The sequence below is a fragment of the Phaenicophaeus curvirostris genome, chromosome 1 (assembly GCF_032191515.1).
Source record: "Phaenicophaeus curvirostris isolate KB17595 chromosome 1, BPBGC_Pcur_1.0, whole genome shotgun sequence".
Taxonomy (NCBI): domain Eukaryota; kingdom Metazoa; phylum Chordata; class Aves; order Cuculiformes; family Cuculidae; genus Phaenicophaeus; species Phaenicophaeus curvirostris.
This window is the reverse complement of record NC_091392.1, coordinates 109,721,148-109,747,527: the sequence shown is the minus strand read 5'-3', so window position 1 is coordinate 109,747,527 and position 26,380 is coordinate 109,721,148. Positions and strand designations below refer to the sequence as shown.

Genomic DNA, 26,380 nt, shown 5'->3' with positions numbered 1-26,380 from the left:
CGTGTAATCTACAAGCATGTTCCTTTGAGAGTGCAGTCACATCCGCAGTAGGGAATGGCCAGGCACTGAGGAAATGTGCTGAGTGGGCATGTGGCTGGGACCCAGGCTCCCCAAGCTTCCTAACCTCAAGGGGTTTATTGTTGTATTCATCTTCTGAAGGAGCAGTGCAAGACCAAGAAAGTTCCCTGTGTCTTTTGGAGTAGCTGCTTCCTTATCTTTTGTCTACAAAATGGATGTTTTAGGAATATTTTTGTGTGGTTTCTATATTATGTTTGTATGTGGGTTGAAGCTTGCAAAGCTCGATGCCTGGTCTGTACATGTGGTTTTTTGGTTGGTTGTTCTTTTTTTTTTCAAGGCGTTGACAATTTGGCATCTCTAATGAAATTCAGAGAAATTACCACTCACTTAAAATCTAGAGGCTAGGTCAAGTGGTTGGGTTTTTTTTTTCCTTCCTTTCCTTTAAAAGAAAAAAAAAAATCCTTGCCAGTTCATCTCCTATGTGGTTACCTGCTCGGTGAAGATGTTAACTTCACAGATGTGAAAACAAGATCCTTGCTAAAAGGGATAATGAGCATAGGGTGGAAATACAAAGCCTATTGTAGGTGAAATCCAAGCAGACTGCAATGATACTGCAGGCTGTTGGGGTTGCAGAGAGCATTTGTGCTTGTGTGTTGATGTGTATGCATACTCGAGATAATTAATGCTCATTTTGGCTAGCTATAGAGTGCCTATGAGGACAGAATCAAATGGACAGGGCTCATTAGTATCTCTGGTAAGCTTGGGGTTATACCTCCCCGCCCTGTGCCCCCCTGTACATTAAATTAGTCCTCCTAATATTATCCTGAAGTTTACTTCTGAAGGAATAAAATTAAAGGGGGAGTGTGACAGCTCAGGTAATACCGAGATGTGACTTTTTTTGCTCTGCTAATTTGTGTTTGTGCAAGCAAATGTTATGTCAGCTCTGTGGCATCAGGAAGAACCATAAGAAGAGTGGCTGCACACGTGTAGGGTTGAACACCTCTTGGTGGGAAACCTAAGGAGCAAAACCATCTTGAGAAAATGAAAATGTTACCCAATTGGAAACATAATTAAAACTCACCCTGACTTTTTTTTTTAATAGGTGTGTAACGTTTCCAAGACTTTTATCTATATTTTTGTGCTCTTTTTGCTGAAAGTTGTGACCCTGGTAAATTACTATCCAGTATTGTGCTGTTACATCTTCTTCACTGAACACCTGAATTATTTTTCAGCTTTCATCTTCCTCCTAAGAACAAAATAATTAGATTTAGCAGCACAGTGCTGCTCAGATGTTATATTTGATTTGAGGTAGTTCTTAATCATCTTTTACTAAAATTGCCAATTTATAAGTGAATTAATTTATGGTCCAATACTCAGATGGCTTGCAGAAAAGTTGATGATGATGCTCTAGCATCATGTATTTTCCAGAATTTTTAGCAAGCTAATTACAGTGCGTGACTTACCTATTCTTGTGTTGTTCTTAAACTAGCAATCTGTTAATAGTTTCCAGCTGTCATTTATTTTTTTGTTTTAGATTTGCTTAATGCATAAAATTAAGAAGGAATAGAGCTCTCAGTTCTGTAACTTCAAAAACTTTTAATGAGCAACTTGCTTGTGTGTCTTTATGTAAGTGTTTTGCAGCATTGCAAAAAAATTTTACAATGAAAGGTCTTGAAATGAAAAGCTTGGACAGAACTACAGTGTCCTGCTTCAGCAACTGCTGTAGCTATTTCCCAGCGTGATGCTTGGAAGTGCAAAAATTATCAAGCTATGCAATGCAAGAAGAGTAAGCCATGGTTGTTTATTCTCATCTACGTGGTAGTCCCAGTGTGGTGTTTCACATGTAAATATGCCATTTTTTTCTTGGTCACCGAACAAGCTTCACTTTTTAGTCTCCTGGGAATAAAGTATAAATGTAAATTATGTGGGATCTATTCTCTTAATGCAGAGTATTTATCTGCTAATTATGTACCAGGTGTACCAATGGTAGATACTTTAAACAGTGAAGTTAAACAAGTACCAATTGCAAATCTGGTCTTGCAGATGGGATAAATGACCAAGCAAAATAGAACAATATACTGTGTTGACTATGCATTGCATATCTTGAAGCTGAATATATTTACAGTGAATGGGTACAGCATGCACACATCTTTCTCCACCGTTGCACCGATTTCCTGCATGTCTTCCTTGATCATTGTTATTTCTGAAAGAGATGTCCTGTCTTATCTGTAATTGCAAATAAATCAGGATGACAGAGGTGCCGCTAGGCTGGGCTCTGCTATGTGCCAGGGCCTTAGAAATGAGAAGGGATTCAAGCTGTAAGAATATGAAGAGGAACAGCTGGATGTGGCAGCTCACATCCGAGTGGCAGGCTTTTCTTTTGCAGAAAGAAAGCAAGGCTTTCAGAAATGTAATAAACGGTAATGGATGCAGTAATATTCTCATCAAAGCATTACTTCTGCTCATGGTTTTCAGGTGTTTGCTGGAGTTGTGGTTGCAGTGTGTTAGCTTGGCAGCAGAGGGAAATGTGTGGAGGTGGGTGACAAAAAGCAAACGCCAAGTTGCTGCTCTTTGAGCGTGATATGAAAAGTCAAGAATTCTGCCCATCTTGGAGGGAGGTGTCTTAACTCTTCAGTGCTGAAAGCTGGGCTGCTGGCTTTGATTTGAAGTTGATTCTCTAGAGGGTGATCTTTGGTCTCCAGAAATTCACGGAAGCAGAACTTTTGCAAACCCATGTAGTTGCTGTTATATGAATAGCATGAATTTATTTAATAGCGTGAATTTATTTATGTTCAATATTGATAGGCACTGATGCATTATTGCAGAGATGAAGAGACTGAGGCAAGGGCTTTATGCAGCAGTCATGATTGGTTTATATATAAGTTTGTGCCACTGTCTGTCTGCCCTAATTAGATATGAGTAGCCCAGTGAAACCTAGACTGAAGTTGTTTGTTATCCAGGATGCAGAAAAAGCAGATGTGAAACTTGATGACCTAGAGGAAATGTTTGACTGGATAGCTGGACTCCTAAATCCAAATATACTGGAATCTCAGTAATCTGAGATGAAAACGCTTCCTGTTTATATTTCATTTTAGGTTTTAATGCATTTCATGAGGCTGTTCACTTACAACTTCAACACTTGTGACTTATTAAGGATGTTTTACGATGGCATCAAATGAGGCAAGTAGCATCAGTCATGTGCTCCAATAGATACAGGCCTGGTGGCAGAGCAGCGTATGTGGATATGAGGTGGTCCCTGCCTGTCCAGCAGGCACATGCTACATCAGAGCATTCTGCAGCTTGAAGAGTGAACAACATCATATGCAACTGTCTGGGATAGTACTGATCACAAGTGGCTAGTTTTAGGGATGTGGGATAAATAAACCTGTCAGCTTTGAAAGCAAGGGAGTGGTGTCAACCTGGGAGTTGTCCTCTTTTTCTGCATTTCTGCTGTGACAAGTTAATCCTGAAATGAGAGGAAACTGCCCTGAAGATAAAGGTAGCATTACTGTATATAAGGTTGTATGCTGTGATTAAGCTTTGGGGAGTCTGGGGATTCTGTGGGACACAGTAGTTGTGCAAGAACAACTACTCAGGGTGGTTTAAGTCTTGAGATTTTAACTAGCCAACACTTGTACAGTAGATACTACTATAAATTTTATTTCTCTGCCATAGTTGATGTTAAAATGAGTGTAAGCGATAAGTACTAGGAGACATTTGAAGGGTTCTGTCTACTGGGCACTTAAAGTGATTCTGTTCATAGAGGTGGATGGTGTTTTATACAGCTGCCGGGTGTTTATGGATCATTCTTCTTGGAAGAACATCTGTTGTTGGTGCAGTATCCTTACAATTTCTGTTGTTGGAATAAAAATAAAATGTTGGAATCATGTTTATTGTCAGGAGGAGTAATAAAAAGAGCAGCCAAAGTCAGGCTTTTTTCTGTCACTGACTTCACTTTCAATGCTGTAGCTATAAAAAACCCCAAAATAGATCTTCCCAGTTGTCATTTTTAGGGCTGTAGTCAGTGTTGCAGCGAGACAAGGGAGAGAAGAGGTTTCTTGTTTACTGTACTGTAAATTTCCATGTGAGCCTGCTAATAGTTCCCATAATAGTTCCCATAGTCACCATTATACATTCCTCTGTACTTGAGGAAGAAAGACTGGAGAAGTATTCAGGTGAGAAGTGAGCCTTAAGTAAATGTCAGAGAGATTGGGTTGCTTTAGTCTGCTTCCTTGTTGTAAGAGGATCATTTTGTCTAAGCACTTACAAATTATACCAGCGTGTTAAGGGAAGATGCCACAGCCAGTTATCTGTACTGTCCTGAAGTTAATCCTTTGATTAATTTGACGATTTTAATTGATTTCCCATGCATTCCCTCTTCCATAGCAATATAAGCATAGATTCTGCGTGTTAATCTGTGCTGCTTAAAACATTGTAGTTTTTTTAAGACTGTGCGTGTTTGCTGAAACACATTGAAGCTACAGGTAGTAACAGGCAGGACTACTGCCAAACAAATTTCTGGTGTAAATGGAACCCCAGGAGGGTAAACTTCATTCCAGTGGCTGCTTGGAGATGGACCCAGGCTCCTTTTGGTTTGGTTTCAGGGTGGCCAGGTAAGCCCAAGAATGATGTGGGCTGCCACCTTGAGCAGTTGGCAGCTGATGCAACCTGCAGAGTGCACAGTGCCACACAGAGGTTCACTTGCTTTGTTGCCTCGGGTTTGGCTTCATCTTTCAGACTCCTAATTGTTTCAAGGTTGTGTTTTCACTGTGTGAGGCATACTTGTTTTTTTCTTCTGCATATTGTCCTCACTGCAAGTTGGTGTTAATTAGGCCACCGCTATTTGTCTTTTTTTGCTGACAGATGGGTTTTGCACAGGCTGTTGCAGTGTGTTGCTCTGCTGTGGCTGCTTCTTCTCCTGTACTGGCAGGTCAGATGCTTGTGGATGCCTCTTAATCGATTTGGCCTCAGTGCGACCAGATTGAATGTTGCTCTGTGTGATCTTGTTACCTCCACATCCTGTATCTTAATCCCAGTGTTTTGATGCCTGCCTGACCACAGACAAGTTTATTTTCCGCATTTTGAGGTGTATTTGTGATAAATGGAATGGAGAATTAGAAAATGGGATAATATTTCTGTTAAAAAAAAATAAGTCTGTGTGATCCGCATTTATGTGTGCTTCACTTAGGTTTGTGCGGTAGCAGAATTGGTTGTCTCAGCCCTCCATGCTGCTGGTGGAAGAGCAGCACACTTCTCTGCTGGATTGGTGTCTCAGTTCACCACTGACCTGATTTTAAGAAGCTAGCAGTCCCTGGAGTTTTCTAATATTCAGCATCGTTCTTTAAAACAAGAAGTCAACAGAAAATCTGTTTGGAGTTGGTCTGTCTCAAGATGAGTGTTTTGGTTTATAGGTGTTTTTTGTAGCTTCAGTGGCAGCTGATTTTGTCAGGGAGCATTGTTCTGCTCACTGGTGTGGTGATCTGGTTGGGTGAGAATGTTCGCACCTCACCTGTGGGTTTGTGTGGTTGATGTTTGCTTTGCTTGTGAGGAAACAATTCCACCTTTTACTCTAACGTAGATCTAACTAACTACAGGTCTGTATTCATTCCCCAGTGGATTTAGCTAGTGTATGGAAATGGATTTGGAGTTGTTATTGCTGTATGGGCATATATGTTATAGCAGTTGTTTGTGCAGAGAAAAAAGAAGTTGTCTTTTTTTCTTCCTTTTTGTCTACCTGTCCTCCCATTTTTCCTTCCTAAAGCTCAGAGATGGGTGTTCTGGACAGCCTATGTGCTAATTTTTTTTATAAGGAGTAATATTGCCTTTGATCTTCAGGTTTGTTATTAGTAAAAGTGACTAGCTTAGATCAGTTAAGGAGGGTGTGGAGGGAGTCTACACATCCAAGAAAACAAAGGAATATGTTGAATATTTTTTTTTTCTGTGGGTGTTTTGTAGAGCTGTTTGTGGTATGCTTTTTCTTAAAACTTTAAAGCAAAGGTTTGATTACTGCGAGTTTCAAACTACGTTTAGTTTCATGGCCTTGGTGAGTTTGTGAAAATGAGATGCTCAGTTTAGGAAGGAAATTATTTTAATTCTATTAAGGTCAGCTTTGACAGTTGAATTAATGCAGAAACATGTCGGTATTGATGAAAATGTGAAGCTCATAATCTCTTGATTGTGAAGGTTGATTGGGGTGGGGGGGGGTGCGGACACACACATAAATGAACGATTTTTACCATTGAGTCCAATTATAGTTGCTGAGCTAGTGGGCTCTTGACAGCCCACTTCATTCTAGGTCTTGCATTTATTTTTGTATTCCTTGAAGCTTGATAGGCATTTAAATTGATACTGTCTTTATGTTTGCTCTGCCTCAGTGTGTTTGTCCATAACCAATAGTTTCCAAAACTGAATGCAGTATTTTGGATATGTGGATTGAAAACAAATGCTTTCTGTGATGCTTTAATGTTGCATTTGCAGCTTTCAAGAGTCAATAGAACTGCCTGGGTAAGGCTTGGAGGTAGAGTGGGCTAAAAGCGGGGGAGAAAAAGTGGGAGCTCTCTCCCCTTCCGCTCCTCTGGTGTTCCCTCAGTCTTGTCTCCCTTTTCCTTATCATGTTTGCTCTCTGAGAGGAGCCTGAATTGGTTTATACTGAAGTTACCTGTTGTTGTAGGGAGTGGAGGTTTTTTTTGTTACAGCTGGTCCCATTTTACTAACGGCAAGAAAAGAAATGTCCTGTTGTGATAGAAGGCTCTGCTTTCCATTCATTGTAAGCAGTCCTGTGCAAAGAGAACAACTTCTTGCCTTTCCTTCGCACCCATGCATCTTTTGCATTATAATGTAGAAAGTATACTGCATGTGCAGGTTCAGAATGAAAACCTCAGCCTTGTGACACTGACCATTTCAATGAGGAAAATGCTTGGGTTTATTTGTGTTGTGCTGGAGACCTGGGACTTGGAAAGGAAGTGGCAGCTGGGACAGTGCAGGTTTTGTAGCCACATACTGTTTTCAGTACAACAAACAATGAGGAGTGTTTGAAATGTGGTCTGAAGAAGCTGTTTGGTAAACAAAATTGATTTGGGGTATTTGCTTTTATAATAGCTTGCTGTTAACTCCCAAGTGCGCTTCACATCAAATTTGTTTCACACGAAGTTTTAGCAGCAATAATGTGCATCGTAACATTGATATTTTTTGATTTTGCAAACTGTCTAATGTACAGTTAGTTCAGTAAAAATAGTTCCATATCCTCAAATTTAGGTTTACAGAAACAGATTTTTAAGATTTTTCAACCCCTGTGGTTAAAGTTTCAGCCTTCCTCAAGTGGTGCATTTTAAGTGAAGCGATGCTGATGTTGGGCAAGTCAGGACGGGAGGAAGGCACTGATTATTTTTAACAAACTTGCCACCTTAATGTAGAAAGCAAAGTAGTGTACTTACTGTACTGTGAAATAACATTGAGGATTAATGTAGTCTGTATGGCTGCATCCCCAAGGGCTGCCCCTCCTGGGAGGGAGGATGGGGTGAGCCCTGCACGGTCATTCTTTCTGCGGGCTTTCTGCAGTGGTTTGAAAGGTTGTTTGGACACCTGTTATTTGAACTTCTTCCTTTTCCCTCAATGCAGAAGTACTTAGCCAGTGACCTGAATGGTCCTGAACCTAGAAAAGAAACTTAGAGGCAGTTTTGTCCCTCACTTATAGCTGCCTCTGAAAACATCTTCATATTGCTGTTCCTGTACCTTGTTAGTTCACACAAGCCCTAGTGCAGGAGGTGGGACAGTTTGTTAGTGCTTCAGATGTTGCTGTATGTATAATTGTATGCATCCATCATGTGATTGTTGACATGGATTTATGGTGTCTGTTTATTCAGGCTAATTGCTGTTGACAGATTATAGGAAAAAGTTTTTAATTGAGTAGGTTGAAGTTGTCCAAACAGGCATCTATTTTAGAGATAAGAAGATTACCCGGGCTGGAGACAGAATGTAGTATCTGTATGAAAAGGAGAGTTTTTCAGATCATGTGAAAACAGACTGAAAATATATGGTGACCTGACCACCTTGAAACATTGCAAGCATCAGAAAAAAGGGTATAAAATTCCCTACTTGTTTGAAGAGGCTAAAAACTGACAACTTGACATTTAAAACAAATCTGCATTTCATTTATTCTGCTGCACATTCTGAAGATTTACTGAGATGGTGAAAGGCCTGGGTATGGAATCCAATTCACAATGAATGCAAAAAGGCACACCTGGTGAAAATGATAACTCTGTATTTTCATATTGGAAGCTGAGAAATTGCTGAAGAGTTTTCACATTTGCATTTGAAAATCGATAAGGTGAACAGATGTTTGCCAAGGTCAAGAGATAGTGAGGGGCGGAAGAATTTCTGTATGATAATTGGTGAGTTCTTAGTGCCCTTTTGACCCTGGGATGAGCTCATTGCTGTACTCTACATCTGAAATGCACCAAATGTTTTTTATTGCGATCTGACGAGACAGAGTTCACTTTTCAAAAACTTTTTTTTATGTTGATGTGAATTAAAACACTAAAGTAATGTCTGTATTGCATGATTAATTACTTTGTGTGCTTTTCACATTTGAAAGTAACAGACTGTTCTATGTAAAAGTATCTGTATTTTTTAAGGGAATGAATTAAGGCTTTGCAGGTGCCCACGTGAGCTGCTGAGCCTTGCCTCGGGAAGTCAGTCTGTTCAGAAGTCAGTAAGTGAGACCAAGTGGCTGCTTGAAATCTGTGCTAAAGGCTGTGATCCACAGTGCGTGCATCTAGAGCAAAGGAAGTACATCGAGTGATCATTCTTTGGCTTATCTGAAGTATCAGTCATCCTTGACTGTTACCATACTGTCTCTTAACCTTATTTTTGTTAGTTTAGATTTGATGTTTCTTTTCTGCCTCTGTGTAAGGAAACAAAATAAAAGTATATCTGAAAGTTATTATGTATTCTTCAAATGATACTTTGGGTTACCTTGAAACAACTTCAGCTCTCCTCAGGATTGTAACAGTGCCAGTGAAAAACAGCACTGATGTTAGTGGATGATATTATCTATGTTAGCAGAAGGAAGCACCACATAATGTACACTGTCTGACCCCAGAGAGATTAAAGATAATGTGACCGTGTCAGCAAAAGGGAGAACTGTGCTGTTGGTTTGAATGAGTTGAGGGACTCATAAAAATTATTCAGATTTCAAAGTAATAGGGTTATTATGGGTGATTTGCTGATATAGAGCTTATACCATCAATAAAGGCCCATTGATATGCATGTACATACTGGGAATATAATTCTAGGAATTGCTTTATTTTTAACAAATTCTCAGTTTCAGGTCCTGTATTCTGTGGAGTACATCATCATTGCAGATTAAACCTGATAATGAATGCTTAGGTTGGCTAAGCCTACGCTGAGTGCAAGTAAGGAAGCTGCTCTGTTCTCTTCTGAGTGTCGGCAGGACTTCTGGAGCTGTGCTGCTGCTCTGCTGTTTTAAGCTAAACCCTCTTGATAACTCAGCAAATGCTATGAAGCCATCTCTGCCTTCTTTAGCTTGTGGGCAGGAAGGGGGAGAGCTTGAGGAAGGCTGCTGCTTGTAACTGACAGTCAAGTTTGTCTCTTGCTGGAGAGTGGTGGCCACCACCTTGAAGGAGAAGGTCCCTAAGCTCCGGTGCAAGTCTCTGACCTCTTTGAAAGCCCTAAGCGGTTCTTGGTGGCTTTCTATATGAAGATAGTGCTTGGGATGGTCCAAGGCTGATATGAACCTGGAGTCTTCCCTACTTGGACGTTTAAGCTCTGTGATGAACTTTCAGATCATGTTTTTACTCTTTTTCTCACTTCCCCTTTGGCTTTTTCAAGGAATTCTGCCACAAATATTGTGGCTGGTATTCGGCAGCTGAATCAGAGTTGAAAATGGGAAGGAGAGCATGAAAGGAGTCTTCTGAAGATGGGGAATAGGAAGGCAGCTGTAGGCTACTCTAAAATATCTTAGCCTGTTCATGGAACAAGAACAGGTTTTTAAGGTAATATGTGATGTCAGCTGTATTTTGTGCTGTATTTTTGACAGTATAGTTTCTTTTAGCCTCTCAGCATAACAAGTGAAGTGAAACTTAACTTCTATGAAACATAGATTTAAAGGTTTCTTGCCCCAAGATTGAGAGTGTGAAAATGAATATTCGTGTACAACTTTCAGAGAGCACATTCTTCAGAACAGAGAAAAATATCCAGAGAAGAGGCTGTGTTGCAGCGATTGTTTTGTCAATGTAAGGTCATAAGCAATTTTTAATAGCTGCAGATAAATCTGTGAGAACTGGAGGAGAGGTAATCAGTTATGTGTTGCCGCTCAGAGGTGTTCAGATCATGGATAGCATGTGTTCTACAACTAGTATTCTGGTCAAATACCCAATAAAGGGTCAGTATTGTTGCTTAAGAGTCCTTAGGCGTTCCATCATGTGAACTAAAGTAAACATTATTTCTGCTTTCACTGCACGTTGTGGCCCAGCTAGTCTTAAATAAAAGTTGAGAGCGAGTATGCTTAGTGAGTAGATATAAAGTTTCCTGTACTCCTCTTTTGAGACATCATTAGTGTTCAGTGGGACCTCCTGTAGTAGACCTCCAGGTTCAGTAACCAAATAGATTTTTCTTCCCCTCTGTGGTTGGAGACTGTGTGACATCTTTCACAATATACATTTCAATAGAACAACAAGCAGTAGGTGGGAAATCACAGTACTGTTTCTTCACTTGTGGTGATGGTTATCACGATGCCACAGCTGATGAGTTTTTAAAGCTAGATGTTGTATTAATCATCCAGATTATTCACTTAGAAGACAAAAAAATCCCCACAAATAAGCCACTGTTTGAAGGATTTATGTGTTCAAAATAACAATAATATAATGGAGTTACTTAAAAATGAGTGTCTTAGTCTTGAAGTATGTGGTTCCAACATGATTAAAGAAACTGCCTAATTTTTTTGCCCTTTAAGAGAGGGCTCATGCTTTGGGTTTCTTTTATATTTAATGATCTGTGGTGACTTTGGTCGACTTATTGGTAAGTAGCACTTCACCTTTATTATATAGTCTTATTTGGATCAATTCTCTCATGTATGATAGCAGTAGTTAACAATAAATAATCTCATTCATTAAATCATTTGAGAATATGGAAGTGCTTCAAAGTTCGTTTTAGCCTTTTTCATGAAGATCTGTTATATTCAATCAGTGTGAATTAGAAATAGTCAATAGGGATGTTCCTTTTGAAAGTAATACTTCTCATGAGTCTCCAAATCAAATGCATGTGACCATCTCTCTGGTGTTTTCACTGTTTTAAAGATTGAGAGCAGCTGCTGTTAGTGAATGGACACAGCAGAGGACTCTTGGAACCCTTAGTATAGTTAAAACCTCAGATACTGCCATTCTGAATTTTGATTTCTAGTTCACCTCTTCCATTAAATTCTCTATCCTTGTTTGAATGCAAGATGTTTGTGCAAGCATCCGTAGACATAATCACAGCATGTCCTCTCGTGGAAGAGCAAGAGCTGTGTGGCAATTTTTCTCAGGTTTCATAGTTTTGCGTAGCTTATTTGCACAAGATACCTGCTGCTGCATTGTTAGAAAGATATTATAGCGTGCTGGAAGGAAGACCTTGGATTTTCAGAATCTAGTCTCCTTCCTCAGAAATAAGCAAGTGTGGGTACTGCCATGGGTAAGTCATAGTACTCCATAGTGCTGTGTAAGGTCAGAAATCCAGAACTCACGGTGGTAACATGCATTGTGAACAGGAAAGCATGAGACCATCAACATGGTACTCTGCTGTCTTTTCTGTCTTAAAGTTCCAAACATTGAAGTCAGTAAGGCTGTTTGTGAAGACCATCTGTGGAAGAATTCAGATGAAGGCAGTGTCTTTAAACATGTATTTTTTTTTAGCCACAGAGAACAGTTGCTGTAAGATAACACAGGTAGGTTTGTAAAGTTAAACGCATGAATAAGAAAAACTTATTGCACTTCTGTAGCGTTGGCCTTCATCTATTGGGCAGTGTGATTTGGAGGTTTTTATCTCTTGTCCTGTATTGCTTCCTGCATATTAGTTGCTTTTTTTGTCTTATTGAAGTTCATAATGCATTTTGGAAAGTCATAGGCTTACTCTAATAACATTTCTCTCTGGTTTTTGTGTCATTGGAAATCTGACTGAATTCCCTTAAGTCCAGTTTTGGGTGGTTTTGCTTAGTTTTTCAAGCAGAAGAGTTGCAGGATCAAGCCAGTAATTCCTGTGGCTTATTATTTCCAATAAGATTAAGACTCCTGGCTTATATGATTTGCCCTTTAAGTCTATTGTGATTGTGCAGAGGATATGCATAAACCTGTTGAGTGATAGCTGCTAAAGGGAGAATTTGTGTTGTGACCAATCATGTGTTACTGTTGCCCAGCTTGCTGAACTAAGCAGTTGGGTTGTTTCTGTGAGGACTTCCCTCTGTCTTCAACTAGATATTCTTTTTCCTTCCTCCTATTTCTTGCTTGCAGGTTCTGGGAAGGAATAGATTCTTACTTTTGGGCATTAGCACAATGACATGAAGCTCATATGTATGGTGTGCATGGTACAGTAGCATTTAATGAGAAAAAAATATGCAAAGTGCAAATTGTGGAGGGGAAACCTGAAATTTGCCCAGTTGAGAGAATGATGGAATGTTTTAATTGTTCCCGAAACTGTAGGATCCTCTGCCTTTTTCTGTTAAACGCTTCTCAGGGTCTGTTTCTTTAGGTTTTCATTATTAATATTTTACATATGCAGTAATGACGGATGTGGTTTTGGTGTGGTGGGTGAAATTAAATAAGTTATCTCTGTCTACTACAGTCAGAAAGCAAAGAGGCAGAGAAACAGTTTCATCTTGCAGACCAGGAGAGTTGGGTGTAGCGTCAGAGGTTGAAGGCCAGTCTTTCTAAAGTGCAACGTGATTATTATGAAAAAAATCATAATACTTACAATTTTTATTGCAAAAACCTGTACTGAACATTGAGTAGTTGCTCAAAAAATGACAGCTGCATGCAGAGTGATCTAGAAAAAGCTCATGTCTAGTGGGATGGTAGAGTTTGGATGGGGTTTGTAAATTTTAGTAACGGGTTACTCGAGTACCCTAAAAACAGATCTAGGGCAGGATCAGTTTCAGCATGGGATGTCTACTAATGCTGTATTAATTCCCTTATCCTAGTATTACTGTTGCGAAGAAGTAGAATTTCCTACATTTTTATCGAGGAAGAATTGAAAGACTGGCCCTTCAATTCAACTCAAAATGAATCAAAATCTGTCAAACACCTGTTATATTGTGTCATGTCACAACTAGTGTCAGGCTTCTGTACATGCCTTGAAAGCAATCCAGGTAATCTGCTATGTTGTTTAATCCTGGTGTTGACAGATAAGTTCCTTCTGGCTTGCTCATACTGTTTGTTTTTTTTGTGAGCTAAAGAAAGGTTTGTCTAATTAGAGACGTGTTGGCATCTTGGGTAGTATAAATATCATCTCAGGAAGGTACTTCTGTATGTGCCCTTCCTTGCCGCAGTCAGCAAGACCTCCCTTTACCAAACACTAATGGTTAAAGTCAGCAAATGCCAAAAATACCTTGCTAATTCATCTTAGTGTTGTTTGTGGAATGAAATTGGGTAATCGTTCATTTTTATTAATAATAATTTTAGTGAGCCAGCCAGTTGGACAACTTGCAGAGAAGACTTGAGTCACAGGCTCGCTACCTAGGCAGAGAATTATCCTGCATCAAATGAGGATGAGAGGAACCTTTGGCATATGTATGGAGTGTTGTAACAGTGCAAAATAGCTGAAGCACTTCATGTTAAAACTCGCCAGTTACATCAGACTTCTCACATGGCTCCGTTCAGCTGTTTGTGGTCCAGCCAAATGACAGCAGAGAGGGATGCCATTCTGTGTTTGAAGTATAACATAAGCAACATGGTCCATGGAACAGATACTTCAGCAGTGCAGATTTTGCCTCTGTGTTTAGGGCAAATAATGAACTGTATGTAAAATTAATAATTGTGAAAATAAAGTATCAACCTTACAGCTTCCTTGGAAATTCAGTTCCTGTTTCTCAAGCAAAATTTCAGCTCTCCTGGCCATGGTGAATTTCTGCTTCTGTAGCTAAGAGTTTGTTCGGTCAGATTGAAACACAAGGAAAATCTGCTGAGCAGATGGGTTGCAGCTTCTGTTCCTTCTTGGAGGAGCTGAAGTGCACTGTGTATTTCCTCTACTGCAGTAATAATTCTGTAGGTTTAGAGTAATTAGTTCAGTAGTGTAGTGTTGCCTTTCTATGAAAGGAAAATGATGCAAGACTACCGAGGTTGCCCAGTCTGGAAAATCTGTAATTTCTTTTCCAAGGAAGCTTATGTTTAAGGAAAACTCAGCTCCTTTGTATCTTAAACTCCCTTTAGTTAATATATTGTGAAATACATAAGATGTTAGCTCTGTGCAATTTTATCAGTCATTAAAGTGTCATTTCTGCAAATGCAACTTGAATATCTGTGGGTTTCATACGTGGATTTTTTAAAAGTTTTTGTTAGTATTTATGAAGTTACAAGTCCAAACATTTAAACAGGTTTTTTTGAAATCATATTGTCATCTGTTCTGGGACTGTACTGTAAATGAAGTCTGCAAATTTGCCCACATGGACATCCTTCTATATAGGAACCAGAAAGAATGAACACTACTTTAAATATCTTATTTCCTTCCTTTCTTCCTTCTTCAAAATGCTTCTAAATTAGAGATCTGATTCTGTGAGACATTGAGTACTAATAAATTTTATGGAGAGGAGGCAAGATGTAAGCATCTCTCAAATGGAATAGCATCCTTTTACAAGCTATCCCTTTCCAATGCCATTTTAGCAGGAAAATTGAAAAAATACATAACATAAAAAAGAGTGAAGATATACAGAAGAATTTGTTTTCCTTGAGATGCTTGAGCAAATGAGGTGCGAGAAATGTGGTGAATGAGATGTGAAGCTATCTTAAAGTCAACAGCTGCTTCAAATGAATTCCTGAAAACGGAAGACTGCTGTTTTGCTTAAAAATAAGTCAATAAATTACAGAGCACTGACATTTGAGTGATACACCTAATTTGAGAAACTGACACTGCTCAAATGTTAACTTGTTTATCACATTTGTTGAACTAGGTTTGTTCCTCAATTTTTGACCTGACAGTTATAATTTAAATTTGTTCCATGGTATGAAGTCTGGTTCAGCGTATAGTAATTTTCCCTTTCACATCCTTCCCAGGTACACATGCATTGAAATAGGTTTAAAATACATCTTACAGCAGTTTAGGGTACTCTTTTGCAAGAAGAAGGTGTTTTAAGATCAATGAAAAATAGATATTATTGAGGGTTTTTATTGTGTACTTGCTGTTACCTTATAGTTTCTATTTTACCAGAGGGAATTTCAGGGGTAGAAGTTATCACTGAGCTTTGAATAGTTCTATAGCCTGTTTTTGTTACTGTGAAATATACTCCTTTTAGAATAATAGAATAGATTAGGTTGGAAGTGACCTTAAAGCTTATCCAGTTCCAATGCCCCTGTGATGGGCAGGGACACCTCCCACTAGATCAGGCTGCCCAAGGCCCCATCCAACCTGGCCTTGAACACCTCCAGGGATGGGGCAGCCACAGCTTCCCTGGGCAACCTGTGCCAGTGCCTCACCACTCTCGGGGTGAGGAAATTCTTCCTTATGTCTAGAATAAATCTGCCCCTCTCTAGTTTACAGCCATTGCCCCTAGTCCTATCACTACAAGCCTCTGTAAAAAGTCCCTTTTACTTCATGTATTTATTTAAGATAAAATAAGTGATGGTGGCTCTGAGTATTGGATAGAAAACATAATGCTGCATAATGAGATGGTTTACAATGAATGTATTTCAGTGGAAAACCTTAATTTGGCTCTGTAAAATAGAGCCTTATGTTTGTTTTGGGGTATTGACAGGCTTTCAGGTAATGAGATGTAAATGCGGTACATAGCATTTCTCCATTGTGTAGACATATCAAAAGATATCATAACACTTGTCATATCTATTGGTATCATTAAATACTTCCTTGTCAAACTTGCACACCTGTTGGATTGCTTTTAATTTTTTCAGAATGGAACAAAGGATATTTAATTCTGATGGTAATTGTTTTTTGGGGGTTTGCTGTGTTTGTTTTTCTTTTTTTCTTTGTTTGCCCAGCTGCTATTAGTCAGCATATTATATAGCCATGTAATGACCAAAGGCTGTTTCAAAATGTAAATGAACAGCTTAAGAGCAATATTGGCCTTTTTTTTTTCACTTCCACCTTCTTAATGCACTTTTAAATTCAGATTGTAAAACCTTGATATTTTTTAATTTTCTTTTTTTCAATCCCCCCTCTCCCCGGTCTAAACCTCCCCTGATACAGCTTTGAACCATCCCTGTGCATCCTGTTGCAGGGTACCAAGGAGAAGACATCAGCACATCTCTCTCACTTTGTCTCCTCAGGAAGCTGTATAGAGCAATGAGATCACCTCTCAGCCTGCTTTTCTCCAAGCTAGACAAACCCAAAGTCCTTCACTTCTCCTTACAGGATGTACCTCTCAGCCATCTCACCAGCTTTGTTGTCCTCCTCTGGACACACTCAAGGACCTTAGCATTCTCCTTAAATTAAAGGTGTTCAACTTGAAGGTTGAGGGAGTGTGGGTTTTAGGTTTTGGGTTGTTTTTGGAAGCAGCCATGTAGGGGGCTTTGTAGTGTTAATGGTGGTTGAGAAACTCTTGATGTTGCACTTAGTTGTAGACAGATGTTGTTTTATTGTGTTCATGTAGCTGACACTAAAATCTACCTTATCTGGCTTGTTAGGAATACCACTCCTCTCTCCTGCAACACTTTCCTGGCATTTATAACCGCATTCAGAGATACTAATGGTTTTAGCTAAATTGTTATTTTTAGTCTGTCTCACAGGAGCATGAAAATGTTTTGTGTGGTGAAGCTAGACAGGCTCTGCATGTGAGCTAGGCTTTTGCTGCTCTCATGGTCCTTTTCATTGCTTGTTAGGGTTTCCAGAGACTCTGGCTGGGGAAATCCTTCTTCTCTTGGGTGTTTGTTTGCATGTGGGTATGCAGGTCTACAAATATGATAGGAAAATTTCTGCCAAAGTCCCATGTAAGTACTTGGTTGCTGAGTCACTCAGCTCTTTGAGGAGGGATATGCTCACCTCCCAGTTGTTCTGTAAGATAGCCTTGTACACGCAATGCTTAGTCCTGGCATGTTTTTGGTTTTTTTTTTTTTGTACTTAGTTTGATTTCAGGGTAGACAGGTGCCTGGGATGAGTTTGTGTAGCATCCTCCTGGTACCTGGAACATGACCTGAGGGCAGCTATTAAAACTAAAAGTGACGCATGGAATAAATACAATATATGCCTCAGGACCTTGTGAAGGGTATTGGGTAAAGAAAATGGTTGGCTGCTAGAAGATAATTTTGAGAAAACTATTGCTTCCTTTGCACTCTTGGAGACAGACTTGCTTTTAATGTCTTTGTGGAATAGGCGATCCTTGAGCTGCTGGGAACTGGGCAGTGTGCTGTTGTGATGCCTTTTTACCTATAGCTATTTATGAAGCGGACCAGGAGGACTGCACACAAGTATTTACGCTTGGGTTAAGCAGGTTATAGTCAGGGCAAATAAGCATCTCTAATTTTGCAGGAGCATTTCAATAGAGTCTGTTTCTCAATCAAATTGAGGTGTATTTTGTTTCACAGACTGCTTGAGCTTCTCCAAATCTAATAGCTTTTTGTAAAGGAGATGCGAGTTCTCTCAGGGTTTTCTGTCCTTTAGGAAGTGGCCCTTTTCGTTACTTTTTGCCAGAAATATTTGTCTTCTAGGAGAGAGCAAAGAACAAAGCAGTTCACTGAGCATTCAGTAAAATGTCTTTTACCTATTTCTGTAGACTGTTGATGATAATAGTTGCTGCTGCTGTTTCTGTATTAGCATTATACAGTAAAACACTGTTTCTAAATTATTCACGTTGATTTTGATAACTTCTTGCTCTTGGATGCTGTTTGTCTCTAAGGAGAAGTTGAGATGGAAAATCTTCATTGGTTTTGACAAACAGCCATCTTTAAAGTTATGAGGAAACAGTAATTTATTTCCTCCTTTTTTAATTCGGGTGCTTTATTTTTATTTTTTTTGTCCTGATTGCATTTATAAGAAAAGGAGAGATTTTTTTTATTACTTACCTACGTGAGTAGGTTTTTAAATTTTAATAGTCTTTAAAACATTTGAGTTCTGTGCAGATAACTAATAAAACTGAGAGGACAACTAGTATTTTATGGTTTAAATAGGAAGTCTGGCAGTCTTTATTCTCTTGCACTCTGCTGAAAAGTTGAATGTTAACCAGTGGGCGAGGAGACATTGTTCTGTGTCTGATGACACCAGCCTATATTAGCATGGCATTTGCCCTGTTTGAACTGTAGGCTTCTGGAATTAAGCAGTGATCGTCTCTTGTAGGGTGCAGCAGACCAGACACAGTCCAGTGGAAGAAACTGTCTTTCCATTGTGGATAAGAAAGTTATCTCACGTTTTGCTCACTAAATGTGTTAAGGCCAAATAGAAAGTACTTTCACACTCACTTTTTTACCTCTGTTCTTATTAGAAAGAAACCAGCTATGAGCAGCTGCACTTCAAAGACAGAATTTCTTTAATTTTGTTGATAGTCATAGAGGAGGCAGACTGTGCTGCTTTAGTTAGTGAGAAGCCTCAAATATCAACCTGAATGTTATAGGAGAGTTTGGAGGTATCACAGGCGTGGGTTGAAAGGATGGTATGTCACTTAGGTACGCTTAATTCTTCACCCTGTTTGAACCTCCTTTTGATTTTTATTGTCAGTGGAAGTTCTTAAGTCTTTGAACTGTAATCATTGACTTCTCAGTTGAAGGACTGGAACTGGTATTAGCATTAAAAATGGATAGCAGGGAGGGATGATGTTAATAATGTCCTAAAACAAGGGAGGGTATTTGTTCTTGAGTAAGTTGTAGATTTGGAGGTTGTTACTGAATGTTCTCTGCTCGAAAATAATTGCAAATGAAGCAATTAATACAAATAAAATACACTTTGAAGCTTTATGAAAGTGACTTCAAGTTAGTGTTTGCAGAGCAAAACAACTTAAATCATAGAAGCAGTCTTAGGGACCTCTGCAGAATGTTTTTTAATGTTTCCATGTTTAATAATAGCACATACAAGGCCTGATGCTTATTTTCATATTATATTGTAGTCCTTAATTATAAGTTAGTAGCAGTGTTATCTAGAGTGAAGTTGTGTTACTTTGGTCCCTTGATGGAAAACCTCTTGAGGGTAAAACCTTGCAGCCTACATTTCTGAGTGTAACCTTAGTTGTGAACAAAGCCAACGCTTGTTGTTGAAATAGGGATTATGAAGAACTATTAGCAAATACACTAATTACTTTTGTAGCTGCAGAAAGCAGTGGAGAGTAGATGATGAGAGGGCCGTGCTTTCTGTCTTAAATTATAATGTTTGATCAGAAAAGGCCTTTTGATGTTAAGATGAAATGGTAATGAGCTAAAAAACTCCAAATGCTTTTTTTTTTTGTTAAGGGAAAGTATTCCTTTTTTAAATTTTCTAATTAGATAAACTTCTTTGTCCTCTGCACTCTGCTACCAAAATCCTCTTTGAAGTGTCTCTGAAATCATATAAAGGACATCGAGCATGTTGTATGGGCATGGATGCACTAAAGACTCTTTGCACTGCTCTTCAAACAGATATGTTAAATCACCAAATTGGAAGAGGGGAAAGAAGAGGCATCTCTGTACTACATCTTAATATGTGAACAAGATAGATTCCCTACTTCTTGGTCTTCTAACACTTGTGTGATATCTTTTTTATTTTTTCTGTAGTGTTTTTTTAATCAACATTTTTACATCAAATAAATACTTGTAATAACTGCTTTTCCTTTTGAACTGAAAAATGCCTGTTTTCAAAGACAGGCTCCAGTAATTAAACAACATCATTGAGGTGGCTTTGCCAGGACTTCCCTTTTTTTGTTCTAATTTTAGCAGGTTTGTAAATATTCCTTCGACACTATCTGATGGAAAAACAGCTGGATTGTGACTATCTTTTTTCCTTATTATAACCACTTGTAACTAGTAAGCAGTTGTATACCTGATAGGCTTTCTCTTACAGAGTGGTCTTCTGATCCCAGTCTTTAATGTTGATTCTTTGCTTTAAGGTAATATTTTAAACACTTTAGCATTTAGCTGCTCATCTGAAGGAAAAGTAATGGAGGAACATGGAGGATGATGCACACAACTTGAGGTGAAATTAGTCTTGTGACTGGAAGGCAGACTTTTGAAATGCTGGTACTCTTTAAGGGAGAGCCTGCTGTCAGCATTTGAGTGTGCATCATTTCTTTCAGAACTTGTACCCTGACTACTACACTTCTGGAAGTTAAAAATTAAAAAATTTATAACAATTAAATAATGCTGTTTTCTATATAGAACATGCTAGGCTGGAGCTTTAACATCTTGTGACATTTTTTCCTGTAGTTGGTATTTTTCAGATTTAGATAGTTCCTGCTCTAGAAATTGATCTCTGATCCAGATGTCTTGTAAAAGTGATGGGTGGTGTTTTATTTGGTCTTTGAAAACTGAATGTACTGTGAAAACCAGAGCATAACTTTTGGCTTTAGCTTGAGACAGTGTGCTAATTGGTCTAACTGTAATTTAATGATTTGCCAAGAGGCTGGAAAAAAGCACATGCTAATTCTTTGAGGTCATATGCAAAGTAGACAAAATAATATGTGATTACAGTTTCATTAGTATGCTTGGAGTTTTACTTTAGCAGAATACTAATAAAGCAAATAGTTGCTGTTAATGTAATTTGTGTCACTTGAGTTGTTCTTTGGGAGACTAATCTGCCTGAGAGCTTTAGGATTAGTCAAGGAGAGATTTGCCACTACAGACGTTATTGTAACAAACTGGACTGTAGCTTTATGTTACTTAGCATTACTGTATAGAAGCTGCTTATCTGTGTAGATCCATGCTCTAGATTATTTAATTGCATTGTAATGTGGATATTTTTTTCTTGGCAGGGAATGAATGTAAATTAATTAAACCATTGGCTATGAAGAAAACTTGAATGATAAATAAAACTCTTCACCAATTCACTTACTTTGGCTGGATATACCTTTGTGACCAATGATTCATGAATTTGTGTGTACAGCATATGAGGAAATCACTTACCACTTATCACTTACAGATCTACCCTCATTTTGCTCTCCTGCCTTTTGCTGTGTTGTTTTTTAATCTAAGTATTTGAGTTTTAAAAAAAGTGCTACTTCTTCCCCCCAGTACTGCTGTTCAGTCCCCTTTGTGATAGAACTGCTGTTGGGTGTCTCTGTTAACATTAATAATAGTTCATTAGGTTTTGTGTTGTCAGCAGTTTGTGCAGACTAGAGACCTTTCTTGAAATTAATTGTTGTCTTAGCTAAGTTCAGTCTTTTATTTTTGGCATTGTTGTGATAAGTAGGTGTCCTCATGATGCAGTCCCTTGGGGGAAAAAACAAAGTGTATTTCTTCCCAATGTGCTGTGATGCTCAAGGTCTTCAAGACAAACTGGGTGGGAAGGGAGACAGCTGAAGAGAAAGTTGTTTATTTCTCTTGATGTGATATGCAACATGTGACTTCTTTAGTCTCTTGCCTGAAGATCTCGGGGTAGGTTCACCAGCAGTTTCTAGCACACCTTTCATTCTCTGGAAAGTTTTTCTTGTGTCATGCTAGCGAAAATATAGTTGTGGTGTTGGATAAAGCTTAGTCAATAAATGGTAGCATAGTCTAGATGTAGTTCAGGTGCGCCAACTAGGAAAGCTTTCAATGTTCAGTCTTCCCGGCTTTTAACTCTGGGAAAGGCAAAAGGCTGTGTCAGAGGCTGCTGCAAGAGGTGAAGGCAGATAATCTGTGTAAATGCATGAGACATGCAGGTGAGTGTGTTGGAGGTGAAAACCTCCGAACGTTTGCCTGAGAGATGGAATGATATGCAGTAATTTTGTTTGACTGTCCCTTGCTTACTGGTTGGTGTGCAGGCCTTGTTAGCTCAGAATCATTTGTCATAATGAATTTTTTAAAACATAAGGAAGTTTTCATGAAACCGGTATTTGTGTAGCTGGGAGAGACTCCAGGTTAGAAAGAAAGCCTAGACGGTAAGTGTCTGAGTCCCCCACCGGTGCCAGTCTAGACCAGAGAAGCCTGAAAGGCTTCACGTGTCCCTAATTTTCTTCTCTCACATCCACCAGCCTTTTAAAACTAAGCAGCAACAATGCTTTCTTGAATTAATTGCTTTAACTTGCTGCTCTTAATTGAGGAATTTGCCCTGTATTAAAATAGATCCTCAAAGGATTAAGGTTATGAGGACTCGTCTCTTCCAGATACCCTTTCCAGCAGTTGCCATGGGAATGCTCTGGGGTTCAGTGAGATTTGGGCACTGGCAAGAGGGGCAGTGTGGTGCATCTTGCCAACAAGTTTTCCTTTGCTGCTTCACTCTAGTAAAGTTAATGGAAGTCTGTGTGTTACATAGGCTTGCTGTAGAGGGCTGCTTAGAGAAATGGGAAGAAACCAGAACATATGCCATCAGATATAGTCTTCTTAACTGTCTGTTAGTTAGCATAATTATTTTGGACCAAGAATGGATTTTTAGCTTTATGGATTTCAGCTTTTTCATATTAATTTTATTGGAGCCCGTATGATTGCAGAGGAAAAGAATATGTAGAACAGTTTAATACAGTATATAGCATAATGCAGTAGCTGCAGGGTTTTGGCCAATGATCTGAAAAATTTGTTTTCCTTTTCTTTTTTTTCTTTTAATGTTAAGACCACACTGTCAGCCACTGTGTTTGTGACATGTTTGCTCTTGGGAAAATAGAAGTAACAATGCTGCAAAGCATACACTTGCAAAATGGAGTGAAGGGAAATCTTTTAGTCATATACTCTTGATAGGATTGTCTTGCTCAGGTGCTGTGAAAAGGTCCAGCAGAAGATCTGAATCTAGGATGGGTGAGGGCAGCGTCAGATCTGGTTAATACCCCTGTGCTTTGGTGTTGCATGAAAAAGTGCTGCTAGGTTTGACTGTTGTGTTTTGACTGTCATCTCTGCAGAAAAGCCTCAATCAGTGTTGGCTGTTCCTGTGGATTTTGCGGCAAAAGTAATTGCCTGACAAGCAGGAAGCTGCCAGTTTTCAATTGGAAAAAGTGCCATAGCAGATCAACTTATTTTTTTCAGAAATAAAATATCAGATGGCAAAAAATCTTGGATTAGAGGCATATTTATTAAAAGAGCAGGGAGATACTACAAAGGTGTCTTAAAACTCAATCTGTTCCTCTGTTAACTCTAGCAGTTCTGCAGCTATCGTGCTGAAAATGCAATGTATAAATTGCTGATAATTGTTATGAGAGGCGAGAGGCTTGTAGTTTAAATATCGGGGTTACACAATGGTAGCAAGTGCTCATCTTCAGGTACTAAATAAATTAATGTTTGAGTTTAAAAAAAAAGAGACAACTAACATTTTAAAAGGTATTTCCACTCCAGGTGTTCACAAAAAGTTAACTTGAAAGCTCAGTATTGGATCTTAGCTGGAGGTTTGACAGGCAAATCCATTAACCTACCATCATTGCTTTAAGAATGCTCTTAACAAAGTTCAACTTGGGCAGTTGAGTATTTGAATTATTCATGATCATGCTATAAATGCTTTAGTTCTGTTTACAGCATCTGTTAATTGCTCCAGTATTTCTTTATGATTAGAAACATTTAGCTGTCCTAATCAATAAGATGAAGTGCTATGCTGAGCAGTTCATTAGTGTGGCCCTGTCAGCTTGAAATATAGAAAGCTAAATGTGATCATGACTTGCTCTGGTAATCTCATTAAGCTGGGAGATGTCATGTCTCTTCTGAAGGGAATGAGATTTTAAGTAGACAGTCATAGGTAGTCATATTGTTGCTTAAAATGATGGCACTCCATGTAAATGGCCACATTTTATTTTCCCAACTTTAGCTGTCTTCCTAGCTAAGGCAAAAAATACCAAATGCTCCCTATTCTAAAGCCACAAAGCAAGGTCTTCATAAATTTACAACTTAGGATTTTGAGTGAAAAATCAAAATTCAAACCCGCCATAGTATGACTGCTGTGTGCTTTATTAATGTAATAAAATCCCAGTTGGAGGAGCTGACTGTGAATAGAGTTCACATTCACACATCACCTGTGGAATGACTTGCTTCTATTTTTATTGAAATTTTGACAGGATTGTGTTGCATGTATGAAGAAGAAAAAAATCAGTAATTTTGAGGATTTTTTTTTTTTTTGCAAGTACTTGTCATAGATGTGTCATGTTTAAGATGCTCTCCAGAGTTTCTGAAGATATTGGAAAGAGTGAGCATGTGGTAGTTGTACTGGTCAACGTGAGCCAGACCAGATGCTATCTCAGTTATTGGAAAACTTTCTGATAACCCAATGGAAGGACAGTGATGGTTGGCTATTAAATTGTACAGAACTTAATAGTTCCACACAAGAAGAGAAATCTCAGTGAAGAAAACTTCAGAAATGTTCCTTCTTTGTATTTTTTTAAGCTAAATTGTGGTAACACGTTAACATCTTAGCAGAGGCAGGAAAATAAATGCTCTCTTTCCTTAAAAAAAAATAAATTCTACTTTTTGTTGTGGTATTTTGACTTTCAGTGCTGAGCTACTGTGTAAATGTGGTTAGATGTTGACTCCTGCAGTGTTTCTTGGTGTGCTGGTTTTTTTATTACTGTTGGCATAAAAAATTAATGGAGTATTTTTGTGTTTGTTTAAACCAAGAATGGGGAACTAAGACATGGGGTTTGCATACCTTTTGCAAGACACTAATTCAGTTTCTTCGATTTTTTCATGAATTTTTAAAATATTTTTAATTTTCCCCTTGAGTAACATTATAGCTAAATGATTCAAAGTTAAAAATAGATATTTGAACATAATCGCATGCTCTGCTGTACCTCAAATGCGATGGGCTCGCCTTTGAAGCCTGAGGGGCAGCGGGGAGCCATTGACTTCTCCCAAAGGGGAGACTTATTTGCGTTGTGTTTCTCAGGTTGTAAAACTGAAGCAAGTGCTTTCAGCTTATACCTCTTGAGGTTGGCTACCTCCAAGAGCAGAGGGCTGAAAGAAGGATTTGCCTTAACATTTGCCTTAACGATGATCCCACTGGAGGGATTCAAACTGGTGTTGAGGCTTGTGGGAGAGGAGGATTAAGTCAGTTTAAAAATGCAGGTAGGAAACTCACAGATATTTCAGAATTGTTTTTAAGTGGGAAGTGGTTGAGGGCAGCTCTGGTGTTTTGGCTCCGAACCCCAGCAGCGCTCAGGCGTTTGGAGGAGGGAGGCAGTGTTCCTGCAGGTGATGAGGATGAGAAGCTTGTACTAAACCCTGGTATCTGAATGCTTGTTCTGTAGATGGTGTTATGTAGTACTTTGCTGTGAGCAGTCCCATTTTGGTAGGACACCAGACCCTGTATTTTAAGGTTCAGTTGAAAAAATGCTTCAGTGGAAACTGATGCTTTTAACCCTCCACTTTTATAAGAGGTTATGAAATAGAGCCTGTGTGGTCATCCTAGGTATGAACTAGAGAGGGTCTGTAAAAATGATACATTTCAAGTTGATTTTTTTTTTTTTTTTTTTTAAGGAAACTCTTGAGGAAAACTTGTTACTTTTTTGCTAAGTGTTAGTGACATACACACAGACGCCCCTCCTCCTCTCAGCACCTGTATGCTGAGGTTGGTAAGGTGATCGTTTTGGGCCCCAGAAGACTTTGTTTACAGCTTTAAACTCTGTGTTACTATTGTGTTCTGGATTACTAGGAACACCTTCTTAGCATTTCTAAAATCTGCCTGGATCAAACAGTTTCAGCTTTTGCTGCTGTGGGTTGGTAAGCCTAGAGTTTGGCTCAGGCTTATTTGGACTATTCCTGCTTTGAATGGACTGATCTGTAAGATGTGAGATTAAAACTTTTTTTTTTTCTTCTCCTAGGTGCCTGCTGATGGAAATGCTGGGTTGTTGGCAGAACCTCAAATTGCCATGTTCTGTGGGAAACTTAATATGCACATGAATGTGCAGAATGGAAAGTGGGAATCGGACCCCTCTGGCACCAAGACCTGTATTGGGACGAAGGAAGGGATTCTCCAGTACTGCCAGGAAGTAAGTACTGTCCTTGGGAACATCAGCAGTAGTTCTTCTTTAGCACTGAATTGCAGGTGCATGCTGTAGACCTGAGTCTTTGTAGGGACTTACCCTTTTTTTTTTTTTTTTTTTTTTTCCTGTTCTGCTCCACTGCCCTTTTGTCCTTTTTAAAGA

At 38.9% G+C, this 26,380-nt stretch overlaps 1 protein-coding gene across 3 annotated transcripts in view; it reads left to right on the top strand.

Annotated features, from left to right (window-relative positions):
- Window positions 1-26,380, top strand: part of APP (amyloid beta precursor protein) — a 214,461-nt gene that overhangs the window by 14,541 nt on the left and 173,540 nt on the right. For all 3 annotated transcript variants that reach the window (XM_069870690.1, XM_069870682.1, XM_069870673.1), the window contains exon 2: window positions 26,057-26,224. In XM_069870690.1, coding sequence (XP_069726791.1) covers window positions 26,057-26,224 — 168 coding nt within the window. The remainder of the gene's footprint in view (window positions 1-26,056; window positions 26,225-26,380) is intronic.